General features: G+C 46.2%; 1 protein-coding gene across 2 annotated transcripts; it reads left to right on the forward strand.

Annotated features, from left to right (window-relative positions):
* Positions 1-8,311: 8,311 nt before the first annotated feature.
* UPK1A (uroplakin 1A) lies at positions 8,312-20,583 on the forward strand. Of its 2 annotated transcripts, none has more exons than XM_035117988.2 (8): positions 8,312-8,518; positions 14,154-14,255; positions 14,889-15,089; positions 15,547-15,621; positions 17,128-17,235; positions 18,891-19,070; positions 19,264-19,347; positions 20,223-20,583. In XM_035117988.2, the coding sequence occupies exons 2-8, from the start codon at positions 14,193-14,195 to the stop codon at positions 20,265-20,267; spliced, it is 756 nt and encodes a 251-aa protein (XP_034973879.1). In that variant the 5' UTR covers positions 8,312-8,518; positions 14,154-14,192; the 3' UTR covers positions 20,268-20,583. The 2 variants fall into 2 exon arrangements, with proteins under 2 accessions (XP_034973879.1, XP_034973877.1); XM_035117986.2 differs by lacking the exon at positions 8,312-8,518 and adding an exon at positions 11,653-11,674.
* Positions 20,584-21,599: the final 1,016 nt, after the last annotated feature.

The following is a 21,599-nucleotide window of genomic DNA, read 5'->3' on the forward strand; positions in this document are numbered from 1 at the left end:
CTCTGTTAATTCCCTCGTCGTTTATTCACTCTGTGTGCCCTTCCTTGTCCTGTTTTGGGTTTAGTTCTTGTTCCTTTTTTTTTTAAATGCTGACACTCTTGAAATCAAGATGCAAATGTCAAAACAGACAAACCAGGAGATGGATTTCAATTGCCAGCCCTCCCACCAAACTAATAAAATGTTGTCACTTCTCTAACCCCAGCGCCAGACCCAGACTCTTCTGTGAATGGGGCCATGGTGGGGAAGGATGGAAATGGGGCAGTGGGCTCTGTGTGTGCACACACTTTCCACTCTTTGCTGGAAACGCGAGGTTTCAAGGAGGAGGTTGGGGGAAGGGGATATAAGAAGACCGTCTTAGTTCATAAACATCCTCTCCCAATTCTCTATGATGGCCAACCAACACGTTGCCATCGAGGATAATCTTTGGACTCTTACCCTCTCCTCCTCACTTCCTGCATAGGCCCAAATCAGAAAAACTATGGTTTGTGCCAGAGATAGGGCACCTGGTTCCCTTCAGAGGTTGCTGGACCACACCTCCCATAAGCCCTGCTAGCTGGGGTTGATGAGAATTGGAGTCCAACAACATCTGGAGAACCATAGCTTGCTTCAGCTGTGAAGGGAGGATATCCAAGCAAGTGTGGGGAGGACCGAAACTTGTTCACATCAGCCAAACTGTGATTTGGGTTTTCTGCTCAACCAGGCCTAACCCTCCCAGAGCTCTTCGTGCTTCAAGTGATGCAATATCGGTGATCCACCACCATAGACAAAGCCTTCACGGTCACCTTACTAATTCAGGCCAATGGAGATCAGGCACACATTCAACTTTACATCCTGGCCCTTTGTGAATCAGTCCATCCATATGTTTGCAAGGGGGGATGAGTGCAGTAATGGGGAACCTGTGGGGCCCCACAGATGTTGTTGGACTCCAGCTCCCATCATCCCCAGCTGGCACGGTTTCAATATCATTAGGGCCAAAATTGAATGGTGAGGATTGCTTTCTCCCTCACCTGATCCAACAGGGGGAAGTGGTGATGGATGAAGCAGGGGTATGGCATGTATGGCCCACCAACTGTTTAAGACAGGCATCCCCAAACTGCGGCCAGATGTTTTGGCCTACAACTCCCATGATCCCTAGCTAAGAGGACCAGTGGTCAGGGATGATGGGAATTGTAGTCCAAAACATCTGGAGGGCCGAAGTTTGGGGGTGTCTGGTTTAAGACAATGCCTTTTAGAGGCTTCCCGGTTAAAATGGGAATAAAGACAATGATAACAGTCAACTTTGTAAAAGTGATTGCTTTTTTGGTGCTGTTATAAAGGTCTCTTTGTTCTCCCAAGTTAGCATGTCATCAGGTGTGCTAGCTTCAGGGGGTGGAGGTGTTGTCATCCCCCTCAATATTCCATAGCAGGTGGCTCAGCACACCAAATATTGAGAGGGTGGAGGAGGCCAAACCGCCAAGCCGAGTGTAACGCAGTATCAAAAGCAGGCTCCTCCTGAATGAAAGAGAGGAGGAGCTGTGGCCATTGAAGCTGAACAGCACTGGGCAAGGCTGCCCCCCCCCCCGAGGACGTGCCTCCTCCCAATGTCGTGTGCTAAACCACTTGGCTCCCCAAAATTTGGGCCAAGGTGGCACCTCCGCACATCACTAGAACTTATTAGGCTGGTACAAACTAGATCACCGAATCTGTGTGTGTGTGTGTGTACTGTGTTTTCATGTTTCACTTTATGTACCACTTAATATGTATTATTCACCACGAGGGAGAGCTGAATCTCTCTTGGTTCCTCTCCATTTCTCATTTTCCCAAGCTTGAATTCAGTTCTTCACATTTCTGGAGCAATTCAGTATTATTACTCTTTTTAAACCATCATGAAAATTCATTAGTTTGCAGTTCAGACTAACAAAGTTGCTTTTGCTAGCAATTTCCCCAAGTTACATTTTTGTATGTTATTTCCAATGATTTATTCATTTTTATGCACGTTATCCCCTAATACAGGCACCCCCAAACTTTGGCCCTCCAGATGTTTTGAACTACAATTCCCATCTTCCCTGACCATTGGTCCTGCTAGCTAGGGATCATGGGAGTTGTAGGCCAAAACATCTGGAGGGCCGCAGTTTGGGGATGCCTGTCCTAATATATGCATTTTTGTGCACACAGCATTGAGAGAGAGAGACCTGCATCGCAAAGTGTGAATTCTGGAGGATGATTGTGTGCCACTTCACGTATGGGTCCAAAAATGTGAATTAGCTGGCTTCCCATTCAAATGCAAAAAAACTCCAAAATTCTCGCCCACCTCCCTCTCATGGTGCCACCTAACAAAGCGCCCCCATTTTGCGTGAGCCATAGAGCCACTTGGGTCACAGTTACTCCGCTGAATGTTGTTGATGGAGCCAACTCAAGGTTTGAGGGACCTCTGGGCAAAATGCTCCTCGGGGGCCTTTCAAAACTATTCAGGGAGGGGGGGCTTTGCAAGTGGTGGCCAGTAGCACTCTAAGCCCTGGCACATGGCTGAGTCTATCCATAATTTCCCACAATGCTGTCTTGCATAACATCACTCCAGGGCAGAGCATTAAAGAGGTGGCTGGACCCAACACCAGGCCTCAGGGAGAGGAAATTCACTGGGTCCCCGGAAGCTGCCAGTAACACCACAAGTGGGCGATGATCAAGGACAGCCTGTACTTCAGAAACTGCCTGCATCACAAAGAAAGAAGAACAGCCAGTTAATCCTACTTATCTTTACCACAAAGTGTTAACACGTAAAGCAGGGGTCCCCAAACTAAGGCCCGGGGGCCAGATGCGGCCCAATCGCCTTCTAAATCCGGCCTGCGGACAGTCCGGGAATCAGCATGTTTTTACATGAGTAGAATGTGTCCTTTTATTTAAAATGCACCTCTGGGTTATTTTGTGGGGCCTGCCTGGTCTTTTTACATGAGTAGAATGTGTCCTTTTATTTAAAATGCATCTCTGGGTTATTTGTGGGGCATAGGAATTCGTTCATATTTTTTTCCAAAATATAGTCCGGCCCCCCACAAGGTCTGAGGGACAGTGGACCGGCCCCCTGCTGAAAAAGTTTGCTGACCCCTGACGTAAAGAAAGGGTATCTCCCTGGTCAAAGCCCAGGAGCCACTTCTAAGAGATGTCTGCATAGCATGAGCACTTAGCGCCCTAAACAGTTTTGGAAGTGTTGTGTCAGGTTTGTGCTCATTCTAGTTTTGAGATAAGGCAACCTGGGGACTAAAGGTAAATGCTGTGAGAGTACAACTGCTGGCAGCCAACATGGTGTCCTGCAAATATTTTGGGAGACCGCAACTCCCATCAACCCTGGCCATTGCCTATGCTTGCTGGGGCTGATGGGAGTTGTAGTTCAGCAACACCTAAGGAGCATAGCTGTCAAGTTTTCCCTTTTCTCGCGAGGAAGCCTGTTCAGCATAAGGGAAAGGGGACCCCTGACCATTAGGTCCAGTCGTGACCGACTCTGGGGTTGCGCGCTCATCTCGCATTATTGGCCGAGGGAGCCGGCGTATAGCTTCCAGGTCATGTGGCCAGCATGACAAAGCCGCTTCTGGCAAACCAGAGCAGCACATGGAAACGCCGTTTACCTTCCCGCTGTAGCGGTTCCTATTTATCTACTTGCATTTTTGACGTGCTTTTGAACTGCTAGGTTGGCAGGAGCTGGGACCAAGCAACGGGAGCTCACCCCGTCACAGGGATTCGAACCGCCGACCTTCTGATCAGCAAGCCCTAGGCTCAGTGGTTTAACCACAGCGCCAGCATAAGGGAAGTTCCCTTTAAAAAAGGGAGAACTTGACAGCTATGCTAGCGAGCCACAGGCTCCCCACTCCTGTATGAGCCAATGCCAAACGAAAATGGGAAAGGGATCAATGTACTGTGGCCAGGTGAAGCTCTCAAGCCTGACCTTTCTCCATGGCTAGCTAAAATAATGTCATCGCTCAGGCCACTGGCCAGGATAACATAAAACAATGCAGAAATATTTCCAGAAATAGAAAAAAAAATGCTCAGGTGCCGCCTGTAAAAAACAAAATCTAGTCTGGGCTTTCTGGGTCAAGATTCCAGCACAAACTGTAAATAGATTTTCATAGCTGGTAGGGGATTACACGATCTCTTGCATCATTTGCTTGAATGAGTCATCCACAAGCAAGATAAACCGGTTTACGAAGAATGGACTCGTGAATAATCCTATCAATCAAGCGCTCCAACCTTTTAAACTGCATATTGAGGGCTGAACAGACCAGAGGACCCAGCAGGTTGGAACTGAACGGAGGCAGATCTGCCTTGTAATGGCAGTAAGGGGAGGATCCTTCTTATGATGCTGATGCAGTCCCTTCGGGGGGTCATTTGTCTGGGAGGGCCTTCATGCAGAGGAGGCAGAACCCAAAGTGGGCAGGTTCAGTAGGAATGGACAAACCTGCCAGATTTAGTCCTTTTAGTTTCTCGTCATTCCAATCTTAAATTCGGTTCTTCTAATTTCCCCAGCAGTTTGAACGTCTGTCAGCTTTTTAGTGCACGGAAACGCCGTTTACCTTCCCGCCGGAGTGGTACCTATTTATCTACTTGCACTTTGACGTGCTTTTGAACTGCTGGGTGGGCAGGAACAATGGGAGCTCACCCCGTCGCAGGGATTCGAACCGCCGACCTTCTGATCGGCAAGCCCTAGGCTCAGTGGTTTAGACCACAGCTCCACCCGTGTCCCAGCTTAGTACATTTAGTAATGTCCTAATAAAGACATAATTGCATGTGGCTTTGACGAATACACACCCTTTGCAAGTAACTTTCTCCAATTTGATACATTTCTGTATGCTATTTTCATTAGTAGTGTGCGCACTTCCTCCAATTTGATACATTTCTGTATGCTATTTTCATTCACAACATAGTGTGTGCATGCTCAGAGGATGACCTCCAAACCATCCTAAATATCTTTGCAGAAGCTTACAAAAAGCTTCACTCAACATCTAAAAAACCAAAGTGCTGCACCAACAAGTACAAAATAACCCCCATGCAGCGTCACAAATCCAACTCAGTGGTGTAACATTGGAAAATGTTGATCACTTCTCCTACCTAAGGCAGTTACCTTTCCACAAGGGCCAACATTGATGCCAAAATCCAGCATCACCTGAGCTCTGCGAGTGTGGCCTTCTCCCGATTCAAGTGCAGAGTGAGGACCGGGACATTCACAGGGAAACCAAAGTGCTTGTTTACAAAGCTATTGTACTACCAACCTTACTATATGCTTGTGAAACATGGACCACATATAAACGCCATCTCCAACTCCTCGAAAGATTCCATCAACGGTATCTCTGAAAATTTTTACACATCACTTGGGAAGACAGACGAACTAATATCAGTGTACTGGAAGAAGCAAAGATCACCAGTGTGCTTCAACATCAACTTCGTTGGACTGGTCATGTTGTGCGGATGCCTGATGATCGTCTTCCAAAGCAACTACTCTATTCCTAACTTAAAAATGGAAAGTGTAATGCTGGTGGTCAACAAAAGAGGTTTAAAGACTGTCTCAAGGCAAATCTTTAAAAATGTAGTATAAACACTGACAACTAGGAAACACTGGCCTGCGAGCGCTCCAGGTGGAGAACAGCCTTTACCAAAGGTGTCATGGACTTTGAAGACACTTGATCTCAGGACGCAAGGGAGAAACGTGCTAAGAGGAAGGCATGCTTGGCAAAACCACACCGTGATCAACTCCCGCCTGGAAACCAATGTCCCTACTGTGGAAGGACGTGTGGATCCAGAATTGGCCTCCACAGTCACTTACGGACCCATTGTTAAAATCGTGTTTATGGAAGACAATCTTACTTGGCTACGATGATCGCCAAAGAAGAAGAAGACGTGCATTGTTGCACACATACCGTGGGTTGCAAATTTCAGGGAAGCGACGGTTTTGAAGAACAACTGTGGTTCGGTTCTCGTCTTAATTCAGAAAGTGTGGATTTGATGGGTTAGTCTTTAAATGTGAACTGGATCTATTTTTTACCCCACCCCTAAAGGTCAGAACCAAAGTAGACTCTCTACCACCGCCTTCCCTCTCTGCCGCCACTCTCTCCCCTCCTTTCCCCCCTCCTCCTCAATACTGTCATGAAATTAGACCGAGGTCCATTTGTGTCTCCAGTGCAGCTGGTTGCCCACCCCTGATTTCCACCCCTGACTGGGAGGGAAATGTTTTGCATACCTTAAGCCAGTGTATACCTTAGGCCAAAGGAGGAGATGGTGAGTAATAGGACCAGGGAAAGAGTTGAGCAAGAGCAACCACAGTGGCCACCCCTTTTTTTTAGTAGTGGGGATGTTAGAGACAAAGAGGTTTGCCAGGACCTTCCCTACTAATCCTGGAGCAACAGGGTTTATCTTACTGGTTAAGGGTCCCGTTCTGGGGGCTAGCCAGGTTACAGCAAATGTCTCCCCCAAAAGAAAAAATATATAAATAATGTGGCACCTAAAATACTAACATAAACTTAGGACTCAGCTATACAGCTGCAAATAAAATGGTCGGGGGTCCCTTTACCTTTTACCTAAGTGTGTTTTAAGTGCAATATACAATGTGACACTAGCTGGCGATGGTGAGCCTTATGGAAAATTCATTGTACGGTATTTTTAAAAACGCTTTTTAAAAAAGCATTTTCAGAATGGTTTTTTTATGTGTGTAGATTCCACCTTACTCTCCTAGGATGGGTCACTTGAAAATTGCTGGGTGTTTTGGCAGATCACAGGGCTGACCCTATCAGGCAAAGTGAGGGGACTGCCTCAGGAGGCAGATTTGGGGGGCCCTAGACCAAGCTGCTAAGAAGGGCATTTTAAAATATAAATTTTAATGGGAAATTAGTGTACTGTACTAATAGCCATGTTATGACAGTCATAGGCCCCAGCCCATGGCTTTATTAAGATGCTTGATAATCTGATCTGGTCAAAATGGCCTCTGTTTCTTTTGTCAAGGTGAGGGGATAATAAAACCCAGGGCCAAGTACTTTTATCCATTCTGCTTCCATGCAACAAGGACCACTGTGTGAGAACCTCTGGGTTAGTCTATTTATTGCAGTATAAACTCATACCCTTCAGCATTTCTCCGATGAAAACAAGGACTTCCTATTCCTTAATCGTGATAATAATAATTTTAATATTTATACCTCACCCATCTGACTGGGTTGCCCCAGCCACTCTGGGCGGCTTCCAACATATATAAAAACACAATAAAACATTAAACAATAAAAAAACCTCCCTATACAGGACTGTCTTCAGGTATCTTCTAAAGCTTACTTATCTCCTTGGCTCAGGGGTAACATAACTCCATACCCCCCAACATTTCTCTGATGAAAATAGAGGCGTCCTAAGGGAAAGTGGGACATTCCGGGATCAAATCAGCAACTGGGGTGGCTTCTGTATATCCGAGACTGTCCCAGGAAAATAGGGACACTTGGAGGGTCTGTAAACTTTACTATGGACATGAGCAGACGTCATCAAGTATTCGCATCACGTTCCTCAAATATAATCCTCTGTTTGGCAGGGTATAGAGTGGGATGGTTTTGCTTCAAATTTGACCAGACTCACTTACGTCTGCTGGAAAAAAAAATGAGGTGGTTTTAGCATCACCCCAAGAGAACTGGGACAACGTCCCATCCTACTCAAAGCTCTTCAAATGTGTACAGAGTGCAGAGGTGGTGAGCAGCAGGGGCAAACAGTTGTAAAGGACAAGAGGTACCGTCAACAATCAATCTCTCTTCCCGGGGAACTCTGGGAATTATAGCTCTGTGAGGTGGGGGGGGATAGGGGTCTTCTAACAAGTATTTTTTGGATTAGACCCATAATCTGCTGTTTCAAATCAATGCTCAGATTCAGCTGACGGCCATTAAAAATAAATGCGGTTTTCAAAACTGCTGATTGAGTTGCACTTATCCCTAAATTGGATTGTGGCTGCAAATAGGTATGTACATTTATTGATTGATTGATTGAATTGCCTGCCCCGTTTTCCTATTAAAAAGGTAAAATGCTCCAGGCAGATTGCAACGAACACACACACAAAAAACACATCTTCCCTGCTTAAAAACTCAAGAGAAAAAATAAATAAAAGCCAGGGCTTTTATCCAAATAATAAAACAACGTTATTACTAAAAGCGATCAACCTCAACCCCTTTAAAAAAATGAACCTCACAACTTCATTTCCACTCTGCTTGTCTGCCAGGGTGCCTTGCAAGCTTTCGAAGGCTCCTTGCAAGGGAAATTCCCGTCCCCAGCTAACCACCTGGAGGACCCAACTATGCAATAGCTCTGGTCAGTCAGCCTTTTCCTGGGTGGGGCATCAACCAACCGAGTGGCAGAAAACAGGTGGTAAAATCTTCCCTCCTGGTCTTTCCTGCCTCCAATCCAGAAAATCCAGTCCAGTTTTCTGACCCCCCCCCTCACTCCCTACCCACTTTGCCTGGGCAAATATATAAAGGGCAGCTTTAAGATTGTTGCACCTTGCAGAACAGGATACAGGTGGCTTGTCTGCAGCTAACAGGTGAGTGGAGGCTGTAAGCTGGGAGGTTTTGAGGATGGAAAGGGGCCCATTGCTGCCTTTCAAAACTGCAGTCCCAAGCTGAAGAGCTGTGATTGTTTCCATGTATGTACCCTCCAACATTTCTATGGTGAAAATGGGGACATCCCAACATTTCTCCAATGTAAATAGGGATGTCCTAAGGAGAAGTGGGACATTCCGGGATCAAATCAGAAACCGGGACGGCTTCTGTAAATCGGGGGCTGTCCCTGGAAAATAGGGACACTTAGAGGGTATGTGTGTAGAGTTCTTATCAGTGGTGACTGCCTTCTGATAGCAGTGGCCTTCCAGAGCGGTAGCCATTGCAGGTGAAACCGTGGAGTCTTGTGGCACCTCAAGACTAAGCTTTTGTGGGGAAGATGCAGCTGATCTCTTTAGCTGAGTTGCCTCCACTTCATTTGTGCGATGAAATGGTTCCTTCCAGAAATGGTCAACAAGGCTTTATTGCAATCCAGCTAACCTTCTCAGTCTCACACAAAGGAGGTGTGCGCCTATATTTGCAAAATCTCTCCCTAGTCGTGCTTTTGTGCCTCAGATTTGCCATCAGTTTCCATCCAGGTGGCTGAGAGGAGTGTGGTTCTATACACGCCATACATTTAAAGTATGTTGCTTTCCCCAAAGAATCCTGGGAACAGTAGGCTGCCCCTCAAAGAACTACAATTCTCAACACCCTTAACAAACTACCGTTCCCAGGATTCTTTGGGGGAAGCAATGTGCTTTAAATGTATAGTTCATACGCAGCAAAAGTGTGAGGCTTGTGGCAAAGTGCTAGGTCTGTGGTACGGAGGGTTGAAGAAAAACAACAGAGGCTATACCTCAGGATGGGGGTGGAGAATATTCAATTCTCATTCAATAAATTTATATACCAAGCTAAAATGTGCACGAAAATTGCATCTGTTAGTGAAAATAACATTTAGAAATGCATTATATTTGGGGAGATTGTTTTGCAAAACTGCATGCAAAAATTGGTATATTAGGGGGGAAATTGCCAGTGAATTTTCATGAAGACTTTAAAAAATCAAATCGCAAACTGACACGGAGAAGTGAACTTAAGTTTGAAAAAAATGAGAAGTGTGAATTTTGAAGGATGCCTGCAGTTCACTTCACATATTGGTTTGAAGAAGCATAAATTCACCTTTAAATGTTCTACGTCTGGTTCAGTGCTTATTATGTTGATAAAATATATCCCAAACAATTTCCATTGAAATGATGGTATATGGTGATGTAGCGTATTTTTGAGAAGCTGTCTGGAACATGAAACCAGTCAAGAGAACCTAGGAGGCAATTACTGCCTGAGAGTAGACACCATATAGCACAATTTGTTTTACTTCAGAGTAAACACACAGGAAAGGCGTTTGTTTTTAAGATAAAAAAATGGCCTACAAAACCACCTTTCTCTCCAGCTAAAATTCACACACTGACTACACTGCACAATGCACAAAAAGCCTCTGAAATGAAAATAGCCAATATTTACCAATTTCCAGGTGCTGAACATTAAAATGCCAATAAAATGTGTCAATTGGTTCCTGTTTAGGTGATATAAAGATGGTCATGCCTTGAGTACATAATTTCATTTGGCATCTCTGTATTCTTCGAAGAGAAACAGTATCTTTAGGTGCCAGGCAAAAACATTTCTCTTCAACTAGGCATTCGGCTGATTAACATTCTATGGCTCTTGAAACATGTTTGTGGGAAAGAGTTATTTATTTGTTTTTGTTTTATTATGTATTTTGTATTCTCATTTTGTGTTTTTCTGTTGTGAACCACCCTGGGATCTTCGGATGAAGGGTAGAACACAAATTTAATAAATAACAAGAAGAACAATAAAGGCGAACAGCCTCAAACTCTCTCTCAGTAAAGAGGGCAGTCTGGGTTTCAAATAATAGATTCAAGCTAATTAGGCAACTCTTTGACTAAATGCTTCTAGCCAGAACGCAAGTACCTCCAGAATTCTTAAATCCATTTGCAACCCAGTACTGATTTGGGGCTATTAGTTCTTGGCAAGATGAACTGACTGCCGCAAAGGTTTCAGCATGCTCCTTGGAGGATGGACCTGCCGCCTCCTTGGCAGCCCCCACCCATGCCACATCGACAGTGGCCTCTTAGCGACTAGGGGGCACTGCTGAGCTCCTCCCAACTCTAGGGAGAAGGTGGTGGGGACTGCCCTCTGGGGTCTCCTGGGGTCTGCACCTATCTGCACAATTCAAAGTGTTGGTGCTGACCTTTAAAGCCCTAAATGGCCTCGGCCCAGTATACCTGAAGAAGGTCCAGCTTCAAGAGCTTTCTGGAGGTTCCCTGACTGCAAGAACTAGGTTTACAGGGAATCAAGCAGAGGGCCTTCTTGGTAGTGGCGCCCGCCCTGTGGAACGCCCTCCCATCAGATGTCAAGGAAATAAACAACTGACTTTTAGAAGACATTTGAAGGCAGCCCTGTTTAGGGAAGTTTTAATGTTTGATGTTTTATCATGTTTTTAATATTCTGTTGGGAACTGCCCAGAGTGGCTGGGGAATAAATAACAACAACAACAACAACAACAACAACAACAACAACAACAACAACATCTGGGATGTCTCTGAGCAGGCCTTGTCCCCTCCCTGCAATGACCTTTGATTCCCACTTCAACCATTGGGTCAGGTTGATTTGATTCCACCCCCACCACCCCTTGTTCTCAGCATAGATCTTCCCTCCCCCGCTTGTTCACAGGTTGGGGAGGCATTTTGCAGTTCACCTCAGGTGCCAAAATGTCTTGGGTCCTTGGTAATGCTTGGAAGTTGTTTGGCTTGGATCCAGGGTGGAGAACCTAACTGGCTCTCCTTCACACCTTGAGTGCTTTGGCTTGACTGGAAGGTGCCCTTCAACTCTGATCCTGCTCATCTGAATGGAGGACAGAGTGCTGAAGGTTGCCTGTTGTACAAAAGTAAAAATTTGCATTGGTCGCTCCACCCACGCCTCTCTGGCCCCGCCCACTGCTGGCATATGACCCTTGGAAGGTTGCGCAGAAGGGCACTTGGAATAAAGAAGTTTCTCCACTCCTGGATTAGATGGTATTTGGCCTCTGATCTTCATCCCCTCCCATTAAACAGAAGGATGTAGGAAGAATCCTGCAAAATTGCACCCAGGTAAGGTGTCCTTGTGTCCTACTGTGGCAGAGGACAGCCTTCCAACTGAAGAGCTGACAAATATCTGTCCAAGGATAGCTCTCCAGGCCAAGTCCACGGGAAGGGAGATCAAGAGGGGTCTTGTAGTGGCTCATCAACAGTTAGCAACATATGGCCATCTCCCTGGTGCCATACAATACCAAAACTGGTGTTTCCCTCTTGGAGAGGGAAGGTGTGGCAATGTGTACTCTGCATAACAGGTTTGAGTCGCTTGTTCACTTTCCTCTCCCTGCAAAACAACTCTGGAGGATGCAATGTGGATCGCCAGGAATCCCTGCAATGCTGTCCTGAGGGTATAGCTAACTCCACCAGTTAGACCTGCCCTTTGTGGAGCCAGCTAGGCAAGAACTGAGGGACAGGCGCTCCCAGACCAAAAAGAAAAAATCCACACACACACCAGACCTAGCCAGGAACTTCCTTTTTCCCTCAAATCTCTTAAGGACTTGGGTTGTTTGGCTCCATATATACCCTGCCTTTATCCATAAATTTGGGGCAGTTTTTTCCTTTTTCTAAAAAAGACTGTCCCATCATACAAATCCCTGGTCTGTTAGGTCTTAAGATACACAAGTTTGCAATGAAGATACATTTTAAATTAATCTGAATTTCTGTTTGGCCACCAAAATTATTCTGGTTCCATCACCTGGCATCCTTGCATACCCACCTCAGCTTCAGCACCCTTGCTGCATGGGATGCCTGCATGGGTTCCCCTTTTTAAAAAGTTTCAGTATTATAAGCAGTTCCAGGCAACTGAATTCAAATTTGTCCTAACTTTTCACAATTTGTCATTCTTGAGCATTGCACACAGGCCTCCGGTACCGTTTTAGAAACCTCATTTTCCCACATTCTAGAAAAAGCAGGGTTAAATGGTTCTGAAATGTCTTGGGAGACTCCATGAGTCCGGGAGGCAGCACAGGACTGTTTGCAAAAGGTCTTTCAAACAGCCTGATATTGTTCTTTGAAGCTCTGATTTTCAGGGGTTTGAGGATCAATGCTGGGAGGGAGAAATAATTTTCAACTACTGCTTAAAAAATTCCCCACCACCACCACCTCCATTTTAACAGTTGTTTCAATGGAAGCTGCTTCCTCCTCCTGGAACAATGTGCATTCCTCCACCACCAACTAATGGCCAACCGAGTGTGCTTTGCTCCAGTAAAGGAACCATCAGGAACTCCCTTTAAGCTCCTGATCGGTCCTTCAAAGCTTGCCCAAAATGGAAGCCTGAGCTGGAGGTTCCCAACCCCTGCTGAAGAGAACTGTGATTTGCTCCCTATCATGAAGCACTTTTCCTGTGCAAGATGGGTCAGGGGTGGTAAGTTCACTCCTGAGCACCAAATCTGATCCTCCAGACCAAGGTTTCCCAAACTCCAGCTGGACTACAACTCCCACCATCCCTATCTAGCAGGACCAGTGGTCAGAGATGATGGGAATTGTAGTCCCCAAACAGTGGGAGACCCAAGTTTGGGAAACCCTGCTCTAGACCTTTCTATTTGACCCTTGGGGCACCTCCCACTGGCCTTGCTCCAACTTCTCCTCAACTGTTTTTGCTGGTTAGGATGAATTCTTGAATGCTTCTTTCTTGCCTGGGTGGAAGATAAAGAGTGTGAGTGTGTGTAGAAACTGGCCTACTGTAGAAAGGTAAAGTTTACATTTATTGGTCTGCTTACTTTTGCCTCTGGCTCCACCCACCACTAGCATGTATGTGGCCCTTGGAAGATTTCCAGAAGGGATTGTGGCCCTCAAGCTGTCAAAGGTACCGTCCCCTCCCTCCCACCTGAGACGGGTAGCAACTGTTCTAGTTTAGGTCAACTGAGTCTTGAGTTCCTTGATAAAAGGCCACTGAGTTGTTTCGTTGGGGTAAAAACATAGTGGTGTGCCTTCATTGCAAAGGAAGTTTAGCATCCTGCCCTGAGCTCTTCCAGTTCCCAGGAATATTGTGGAGTACCCTAAAGCCTACATATTTGAGTCGATACCTATTGGCTCAGTTACCTGCCTCCAGACGCACTTAAAATAGAAAACAGTTACTTCTCTTCTTTTTGTATACAAACTGTTAAACCAGTGAAACATTAAAATTGATTCCTAGGAATGGAGTACAAAATAAAACATGTAGTAAAACTCAACATTTCAGCCCAAAAGCTCATGTCAACCCAAGAAGTCGGAAATGCCATAATCATGGCCAACGTTGAAAAGACTCTTATCCCAAATGCTGTGTGATCGAACTCAGTAAAGATGGTCCTTAGATCAATCTTGCCATTTGATCTTCTCCATCTCTGCACGCTGTTGGGTACAGATGTTTCGGAAAGAGCACTGACCAAGCTGGCTTAAGCATTTCTCCTCTATGCAAACTGAGACAGGAGTGGTGGAAGCGAACCATAATCCCAAGTCTTTTCCACTGGCTTTTTGGAATCACCTTATTCCTTTTGTGCTTTTCCGCCTTCTGCAGAACCCAAGCAGCTGTTGCAAGGAACCTTTGCTGGGAAACATGGAGGAGAAGGGCTCATCTTTTGTCGTGGGGCTGTTGGTGATGGGCAATGTGATCATCATGGTGAGAGTGCTGAAGCTACCATGTTTGTAGGTTTGTAGGGAACCCCTGGCTTTTTTTTTTTGCTTAGAATCTGGTGTCTTAACCTGGGGCACCACAGCCCTGCTAGCAGAACTTGTGTCAAAGGAGAGCTGGCATAGCTCAGTGGTGGAGCACCTCCTTTGCTGATTAAAGGCCCCCAGTTCAATCGTCTACATCTCCATTTAAAAGGTTGAAGGAACAGATAATGGGGCAAGACGCCTGCTGGAGAGCTACTGCCAATCAAAGTGGAGAGCATTTGGGCTGTGGGCCATTCCCTCTGCAGGTCCCCAGATGTTGCAACATCTGGGCACCCACAAAAGCCCATAGCCCAAATGCTCTCTACTTTGGCCCTAAGCCTTGACCTTTGACCATGATGGCTGGGGGGGATCGGAGCTGGACACATCCAAGGATTCAAGGTTGGGGAAGACTGGGCTCAATGGACAAATAGGGTTGTATCCAATGCCAGTCCTGCTCAGGGGAGACCCATTGAATTTAATGAGGCAGGCCCCTTATTTCATTGGGTCTACTCTGAGCCATACCTTGCTGGCTACAGCTCCTATTTTGAACCTCCCACAAGGCAGCTTGCTATATCAGAGCTTTCTCATATTTACACAGCTTGCAGGACTGGCGCTTTACGCGGAGTCTGTATGGGTAACAGCTGATCCCTACAAGGTTTACCCCATCATGGGAGTTACAGGCAAAGACGATGTCTACGCAGGTGCCTGGATCTCCATCTTCACCGGCTTTTGCTTCTTCTGCGTGTGCGTCTTTGGCATTATCAGCCTTGTGAATGGCAACCGCCTGATGGTGTTGCTGGTGAGTAAAGCAGGGAGCAGGAAGGGACTTTACCAAATGCTCATCTTCCCCACCCCACCCACCCACCCAAGCTGGAATCTCCTGCCATTCCTTAGCAGTGCTTGTGGGACAAGGGATGGAATCAGCTTTGGCACGCTTCTCCTTCTGGTGGGAAGAGCGCAAGATTCCTATGGGTGGCAATATGGAAAACTGAAAGCATCTTGAAAGAAGAGAGCTGTGGTTCGTGATGTGTGTTCCACCTTCCCCTATGTAAAACTCGGAGAGTTGTGGGGCTGGCACCAGTGGCTTCAAGCAGGGCTTTCGAATCAAACCTTCAAAGCTTCTGTTTGGACCCCGCAGAAGCCTCTTTGTCTCCAGCCTTCACGTTCTGCCTTGGGAAAGGAAGGTAGGCTTGCTCAGGCCCTAGCGGTCGGCAGTCTCCCTACCTGCTTACCTGGTTCTTTCTCCTTGTCTTCAGTATCTGGTGCTGATCCTGGTTGTCTACTTATTTGAGTGTGCTTCTTGCATCACGTCCTACACACACCGTGACTATGTAAGTACAAGCAGACCAGGGAGAGTCGCCCAACTGTGCCTGCCGCTGGCGGGAACTTGGCTCTGTCCAGTTTGAGAGAAAGGGTGGGCCTGTGTCATATTTTAGCCCAGGGTGGGAAATCTCCAGCCCACTAACCCCCAACATAATTTTCAGGTAGCGGCTGCATCACCACAGGAAGGTGACTGGGCTGAACACCAGCAAAGGCAGAACAATTTTAATTCTTTTCGCAACACTGGGCTAAGCGGAGAAATGATAGTCTCTCTGCTCTGTCCAGCACTATGATCAGGAGGAAAAATCACCCAGTCCCTGCTCATCAGATGATCAATCTAATGATTGGGGAGGGGGAAATAACCTTCCCTTAGCTAATCTACAGTGTGTCTTCTGTGTGTGTGTTTGTAGCGAGCACCCAAGACACAACCACATGTGACCTTTGAGATTTCATTGGCGGACTTTTCCTTTGTTTTTGCTTTGTTTTCCTCCCTTCAAGCTCCAAGACTCTGTTTGTCCTCCTGGCCTTGTTCTCCTCCTTGGAAAAGCCCAGACGAGCCACAGATACTGTCAGTATTGATGGTTTCATTCTGCAAACTGAATTGCACTTGTCACCATTTTAATCTGAGAAACAGCCACCCAGTTTTTGGCTTATGCCCTTTGTGCATAAGTGCAAAGTGCCCATTTGGATGGACCATTGCCACATGGATGGCGCAGATGAGACTAATGCACTGGATTGGTCCTCTTGAAGCATCCTCTGAACCAGCCCACTGTCTCTTATGAGTCTAGGCTTTGCCAAGAGGGGGCAGCTGCCCCCTAAATAAATAGAAATACTTAACTAACAGATCAGTTCTGCCCCCTCCCTTCAACGTAAATCCTGGCTACGCCCATGGTCCAGATAGTTAGCATTGCAAGCGCTGAAGCCTTTCCAAAGTGGTTTTTACAAGTAAAGCTAAATTAGTTGGAGTTACTTTTTATGTGTCCCAGTTAGGCTGCAACCATGGGAGCCAGGGGTGTATATTCTTGAAGAATATCAGAAGTAAGAGGGCTGTTACATTTTTTAAAAAGTCTATTTGGCCTAATAAACTAAACACCTTAAGTGATCCCGTTTCTCTCACTGTAGAGAACCAACAAAACCTAGGGTCACATCCATACCACCCATTGAAGTACATTTATAGCACTTTAACAGTTATGGCTTCCTCAAAAGAATCCTAGGAAAATTGAGTTTACCCCGCACAGATTCCTGGCATCCTGAACAAACTACAGTTCCCAGGATTCTTTGGTGGAAGCCCTATGATTTGTTTTTGCCTTCTATCCTTTTTTTTCCTAACCCCATGATCATTTTATGGAACGAAGGCCTGTCATTTTTCTTCTCTGCCAGAAACCATGGTGCCATGCATTTACACAATCCACATTCTTTACAAGCAGAATGTTCAGAACATATGGGTCTTGTAAAGAAAGGACGTGGGTGCTGGGGAATGTGGCTGACCAGCATTCTCTCTCCTTTCCCCACCCAAGGTGGTTTCGAATTCCAAGCTAGTAACAAGACAGATGTTGGCCTTCTACTCATCGGACACTGACCAAGGCCGGGAACTCACCCGCATGTGGGATCGTTTCATGATGGAGGTAACATGTCCCTTCCCAACCTATCACCTCTGGGCGGAGGCTGAGCAGAACTGCCGAGAGCTGGCCATCTTGCAACTGAGAACGTAAGAGGGAACCTGCAGGATCAGGCCAATGGCCGATCTAGTCCAACAGCCTGTTCTCACAGCAGCCAACCAGGTGGAAACTCACAAACAGTACCTGGGCACAAACTGCCATTCCAGCAACTGGTATTCAGAAGCGTTACTGCCTCTGGCCGTGGGTTTTCTTGCCGAGTGGGGAAATCTCTGCTTTCCAGACAGCGGCTGGCCGAAGGGCAAAGTAGAAATTTGCATTGCTCTTCCTGCAGAAGAACCTACTCTTGTGCCATTCCTGGAGGCTAATAGATTATTATTAATAATATTAATAATGACAATAATTTGCTATGTTGCCTTGGCATGCTGAGGCTGGGGAATCACAAACTTGTAGCGTTGGAAGGGACCATGAAGGTCACTGAATCCAAACCCCTGCAATGCAGAAATATTTCACCAAATTTGGGGCTAGAACCCATGACCGAAGAGTCTCATGCTATCCCTCAAGGAGCCTGTCGCCCTCCTAGGCCACCACTTCCCTCATACTGGTTGAGGCTGATGTGAGTTGGACATCAACATCTGGAGAGCTGGAGGTTGCCCACCCCTGGTGTAGGTCCACATCATCTTCTTCCTGCCTACCTCCTAATACAGGAACCTACCATAAGCGATGGAAGCATCGGGACATAGCACATCCATGTTTCTGAAGGCAGTGATTCTCTATGTACATGCAAAATCTAGATCTGCTAGGAAACTGATTTCATGTTTGCACAAGGCCCTCTTGAATAGGAACTTAAGAAGCTACTTTATGCCTTTGGGTCAGACCCTTGGCTCTCCTAGGCCTTGGACAGAAGTATTTCCCTTCCCATCCCCTGATCATTTCCACTGAAAACTTCTGTGATTGCATCTGGACCATCTGCATACACAATGTGTGTCAGCTCTTCTGCAATCGACTGCCCTCCATACATTTTGGACTACAACTCACATCATCCTTGACCATTGGGACAAGGGGCTGATGGGAGTTGTAGTCCAACAACCTGGAGGACACCAGATTGGAGAAGACTGACATTTGCTCTTCTTCTGAGCTGCAGCCCTCCTCAGATATTTCTAAGAAGCCTGAACAGAATAGCCTCTCCCCATATGAACCGACCCAGACCCTGCAATCATCACGTGAGCCCCTTCTCCGTGTGCCCCTTCCCAGAGAAGTCCAGAGGGTTGCAACATGAGAATGAGTAGTGGCTCCCCATTTGTGGAATGCTCTCTCCAGGGAGGCTCACCTGACACCATCATTATATATCTTTAGGCACCAGGCGAAAACTTTCCTCTATAACTAGGCCTTTGGCCTTTAACTCTCTGTGGCCCTTTAGAAGTGGAAGGGATATTTTTAATGTATTTTGTTAAAACCAAGAAGAAATGTATCTATGTGGAGTTTTTTTTGTCTGTTTGGTTGGAAGTCGCTTTGAGTTGCCCTGGGCAAGATAAAGCGACTAACAGATTCAATAAATAATAACAGCCAGGGAAGGCATAGCAAACAAGCAAGGGGTCCTCTGCCAAAATAGCTACTGCAGTACGAGGTGTTAACACTAACTGGGATGCTTTTTCCACCTCCAGCAAAAGTGCTGTGGCGCCAATAATCCCATGGATTGGGTGAACTACACCTCGGTCTTCAGGAGCAGGTACCCTGAGGTGGTGGCCCCTTGGCCTTTCTACTGCTGCAAGCGTGATCGCAACTTTGTCATCATCAACGAAGAGGGCTGCAGACTGGGTCACATCGACTACATCAACACTCAGGTACTGTGGTCCTCAACATCCTTCCTGAAGTTGCCTCCCATTCCTGGGCATCTTCATGAGAAGTACAGAACTGTCTGCACGAGCGAAGTCTCCCTCTCAAGGTCAAGACAGCCCTCCTTTTTAGCCCCCGGGGGACTCTCAGCATCTCCTCGTCAGGGAAGATCTCACTGGCTCTCCTTCCTTCCTTCCTCAGGGCTGCTTTGAGCACATCAAGCATGCAGTACAGAGCTACGCCTGGGGAGTCTCTTGGTTCGGCTTTGCTATCCTCATGCTCACGGTGAGTCCTAACTTGAAGGGCTTGTTTGGGGAGGAGGTGAAAGGAATTTGCTGCCACCAGATGTGGTGGTGGCCACCAGCTTGGGTGGTTTCAAAAAGACGACTAGACCATGGAGGATGGGGCTGCCAATGTTCACAACTAGTCATCATATGCCTCTGATTGCCAGTTCTTGGGGGTTGCAATCAGGGAGAGTCCTGATGTACTCATGCCTGGCTTGCAATCTTCGCAGTGGCATTTTGATTGACCACTGTGAGAACACAGTGCTAGACTAAGAAGGGCCTTTGGCCTGATCCATCAAAGCTCTTATGTTCATTGTCAGTGGGCTTCTCTACACAACCTACTTACTCACCACTCAACCTGATTTGCTTGCACAAAGATTTCCTTCACATTGTACTGTAATGTGGAATGCTTAATAACTCCTAAACTCAAATTGCATTTGTTTTCATTGTGTTTCAATTCCTGCTATTTCTCCTGTTATTTGAAAAAGAGACGCCCGTCCTGGTCATCTCTGGTTCACCATCAGGATTAAAATGATATTGCATGCATGTTTGACAGTTTATGTGTAAAAGAAATGATGTGATAGGTTACAGGATCCTATATTTAAATATGTTGTGCAAGCCACCTTGAACTCCTTAGAAGACGACTTAAAACATGGGTGGCCAAACTTTGGCCCTCCAGATGTTGCTGAACTACAACCCAGCCATCCGCAGTCAGCATGGCCAATTGCCAGGGAAGAGAGTTGTAGTTGTAGTTCTGCAACTTCTGGAGGGCCAAAGGTGTGCCAGGTAAGCATGGTGCAAAAGAAATTGTAATGACATGGTTAAGGGAGGGTGAGTTGCAGTCAATTTTGTCATATGTTGTCCTCTCTTCCACAGTGCCCTGTTGTACTCCTGGCTATATACCACTACACTACAATGTGAGGGAACCCAGCTGCTCAAGCTGAATTTGCCCTATGATGGAGCCCTCTTCCTACACCTCCAGGCAGGGCACGGCATCCTGATCCATCTTTGTGAGGAACCTCCATGGTTTCCTTCCATAGTCACACTGCACCATAGCATGTTCTGTAAGGCTGACTTGCTCCCCACAAACTTGACTGTGGCTGGCTGATGTCCCTGCTGGACACCTTTAACTCTGCCATCCTGTCACTCATGTCCTTTGGAGGAATCTTCCAAACCTTCTTTTGTGAAACTTTTTTTATTAAAAAAAATGTATAATAAATATTTGAAATCCAGAAAAGGTACTCTCTCTGTCTCTGTCTGTCTGTCTGTCTGTCTGTCTGTCTCTCTCTGTCTGTCTCTCTCTGTATGTGTGTGTGTTTTCTCTTTTGAGAACTATGGCATTTAATCTGGCTTGCTCACTTACTGGAAGGTGATTGAGGAAATGGACAGCAAAAGGTAGGTGGGGATCCACTAACAGATCTCACTGTGATCTGCAGTAGATCAGCAAGGGCTTTCCATTTCCAGTTGCTCTAACAATAGCGGCAGCAATAGATCTCCCACCACCACCACCTAATTGTATAGCCAGATCACCCCTAGGGATGTCGGAGAATTCCAGTGGAAATGGTAGCAAAAATTGCCAAGGTTTGCTTATTTGTGGCATGTCCAGAATGGAAAGCAAACCAAGGAATAGGTTTGGTACTCACCATTGTTGTTTTCAATCTGCAAATCAGACTTAATTGTTTGTGTGTGCGTGCGCACAGATCTGCATTGTGTTTCACTTGTACTGAACGGTAAAATCCCACCACAGTAGACAGCAAGATGAGTAGCAATAGCTTTTGTCAGCAGAACTGCAGCAGAATAAAAGCACAGGTGCATGTGACAAACATAGGAGAGCACAGAAAACGATGCCTTTTTCACATCCCTAGTCATCACAGCACACAGATTTAACAGCCTTATTTATCCACCTTCAGCTAAACCATAACCTGGCACTCAATTAAAAAAATATTTTTTTAAAAAAGAGTAAACCTAAGTGGGTGGGGATAATGTACCAAACTGGAGCCAGCCAGGTCCCACCTACTCCCAGTTTGAAATTGAAGTTAGCAAAATGAATGTCCAACTTTACTGTACGACTGGTCTTATGGTCATATTATTTCTTCCCTTCTCTTTTGCTTCTCCCTTCCCTGCCCCGAGCAGAAAACTACATCCCTCTGAGGGAAGAGGCATGACTCACTCGATTACCTCTTTCCAAATTCCTTTTCCTCTCTTACTTTCCCAGGATAGATGCTGTGACATGTCTTTGCCAAGGAACTGTGC

This window comes from Zootoca vivipara, chromosome 6, assembly GCF_963506605.1.
Source record: "Zootoca vivipara chromosome 6, rZooViv1.1, whole genome shotgun sequence".
Classification (NCBI taxonomy): domain Eukaryota; kingdom Metazoa; phylum Chordata; class Lepidosauria; order Squamata; family Lacertidae; genus Zootoca; species Zootoca vivipara.

Bases quoted from the DNA above. Each gene is read 5' to 3' on its own strand.
- UPK1A (XM_035117988.2), top strand. From the start codon at position 14,193: ATGGAGGAGAAGGGCTCATCTTTTGTCGTGGGGCTGTTGGTGATGGGC. The intron at 17,236-18,890 runs GTAACATGTCCC...TTCCACCTCCAG, and splicing joins GGGATCGTTTCATGATGGAG to CAAAAGTGCTGTGGCGCCAA. The intron at 19,071-19,263 runs GTACTGTGGTCC...TTCCTTCCTCAG, and splicing joins TCGACTACATCAACACTCAG to GGCTGCTTTGAGCACATCAA.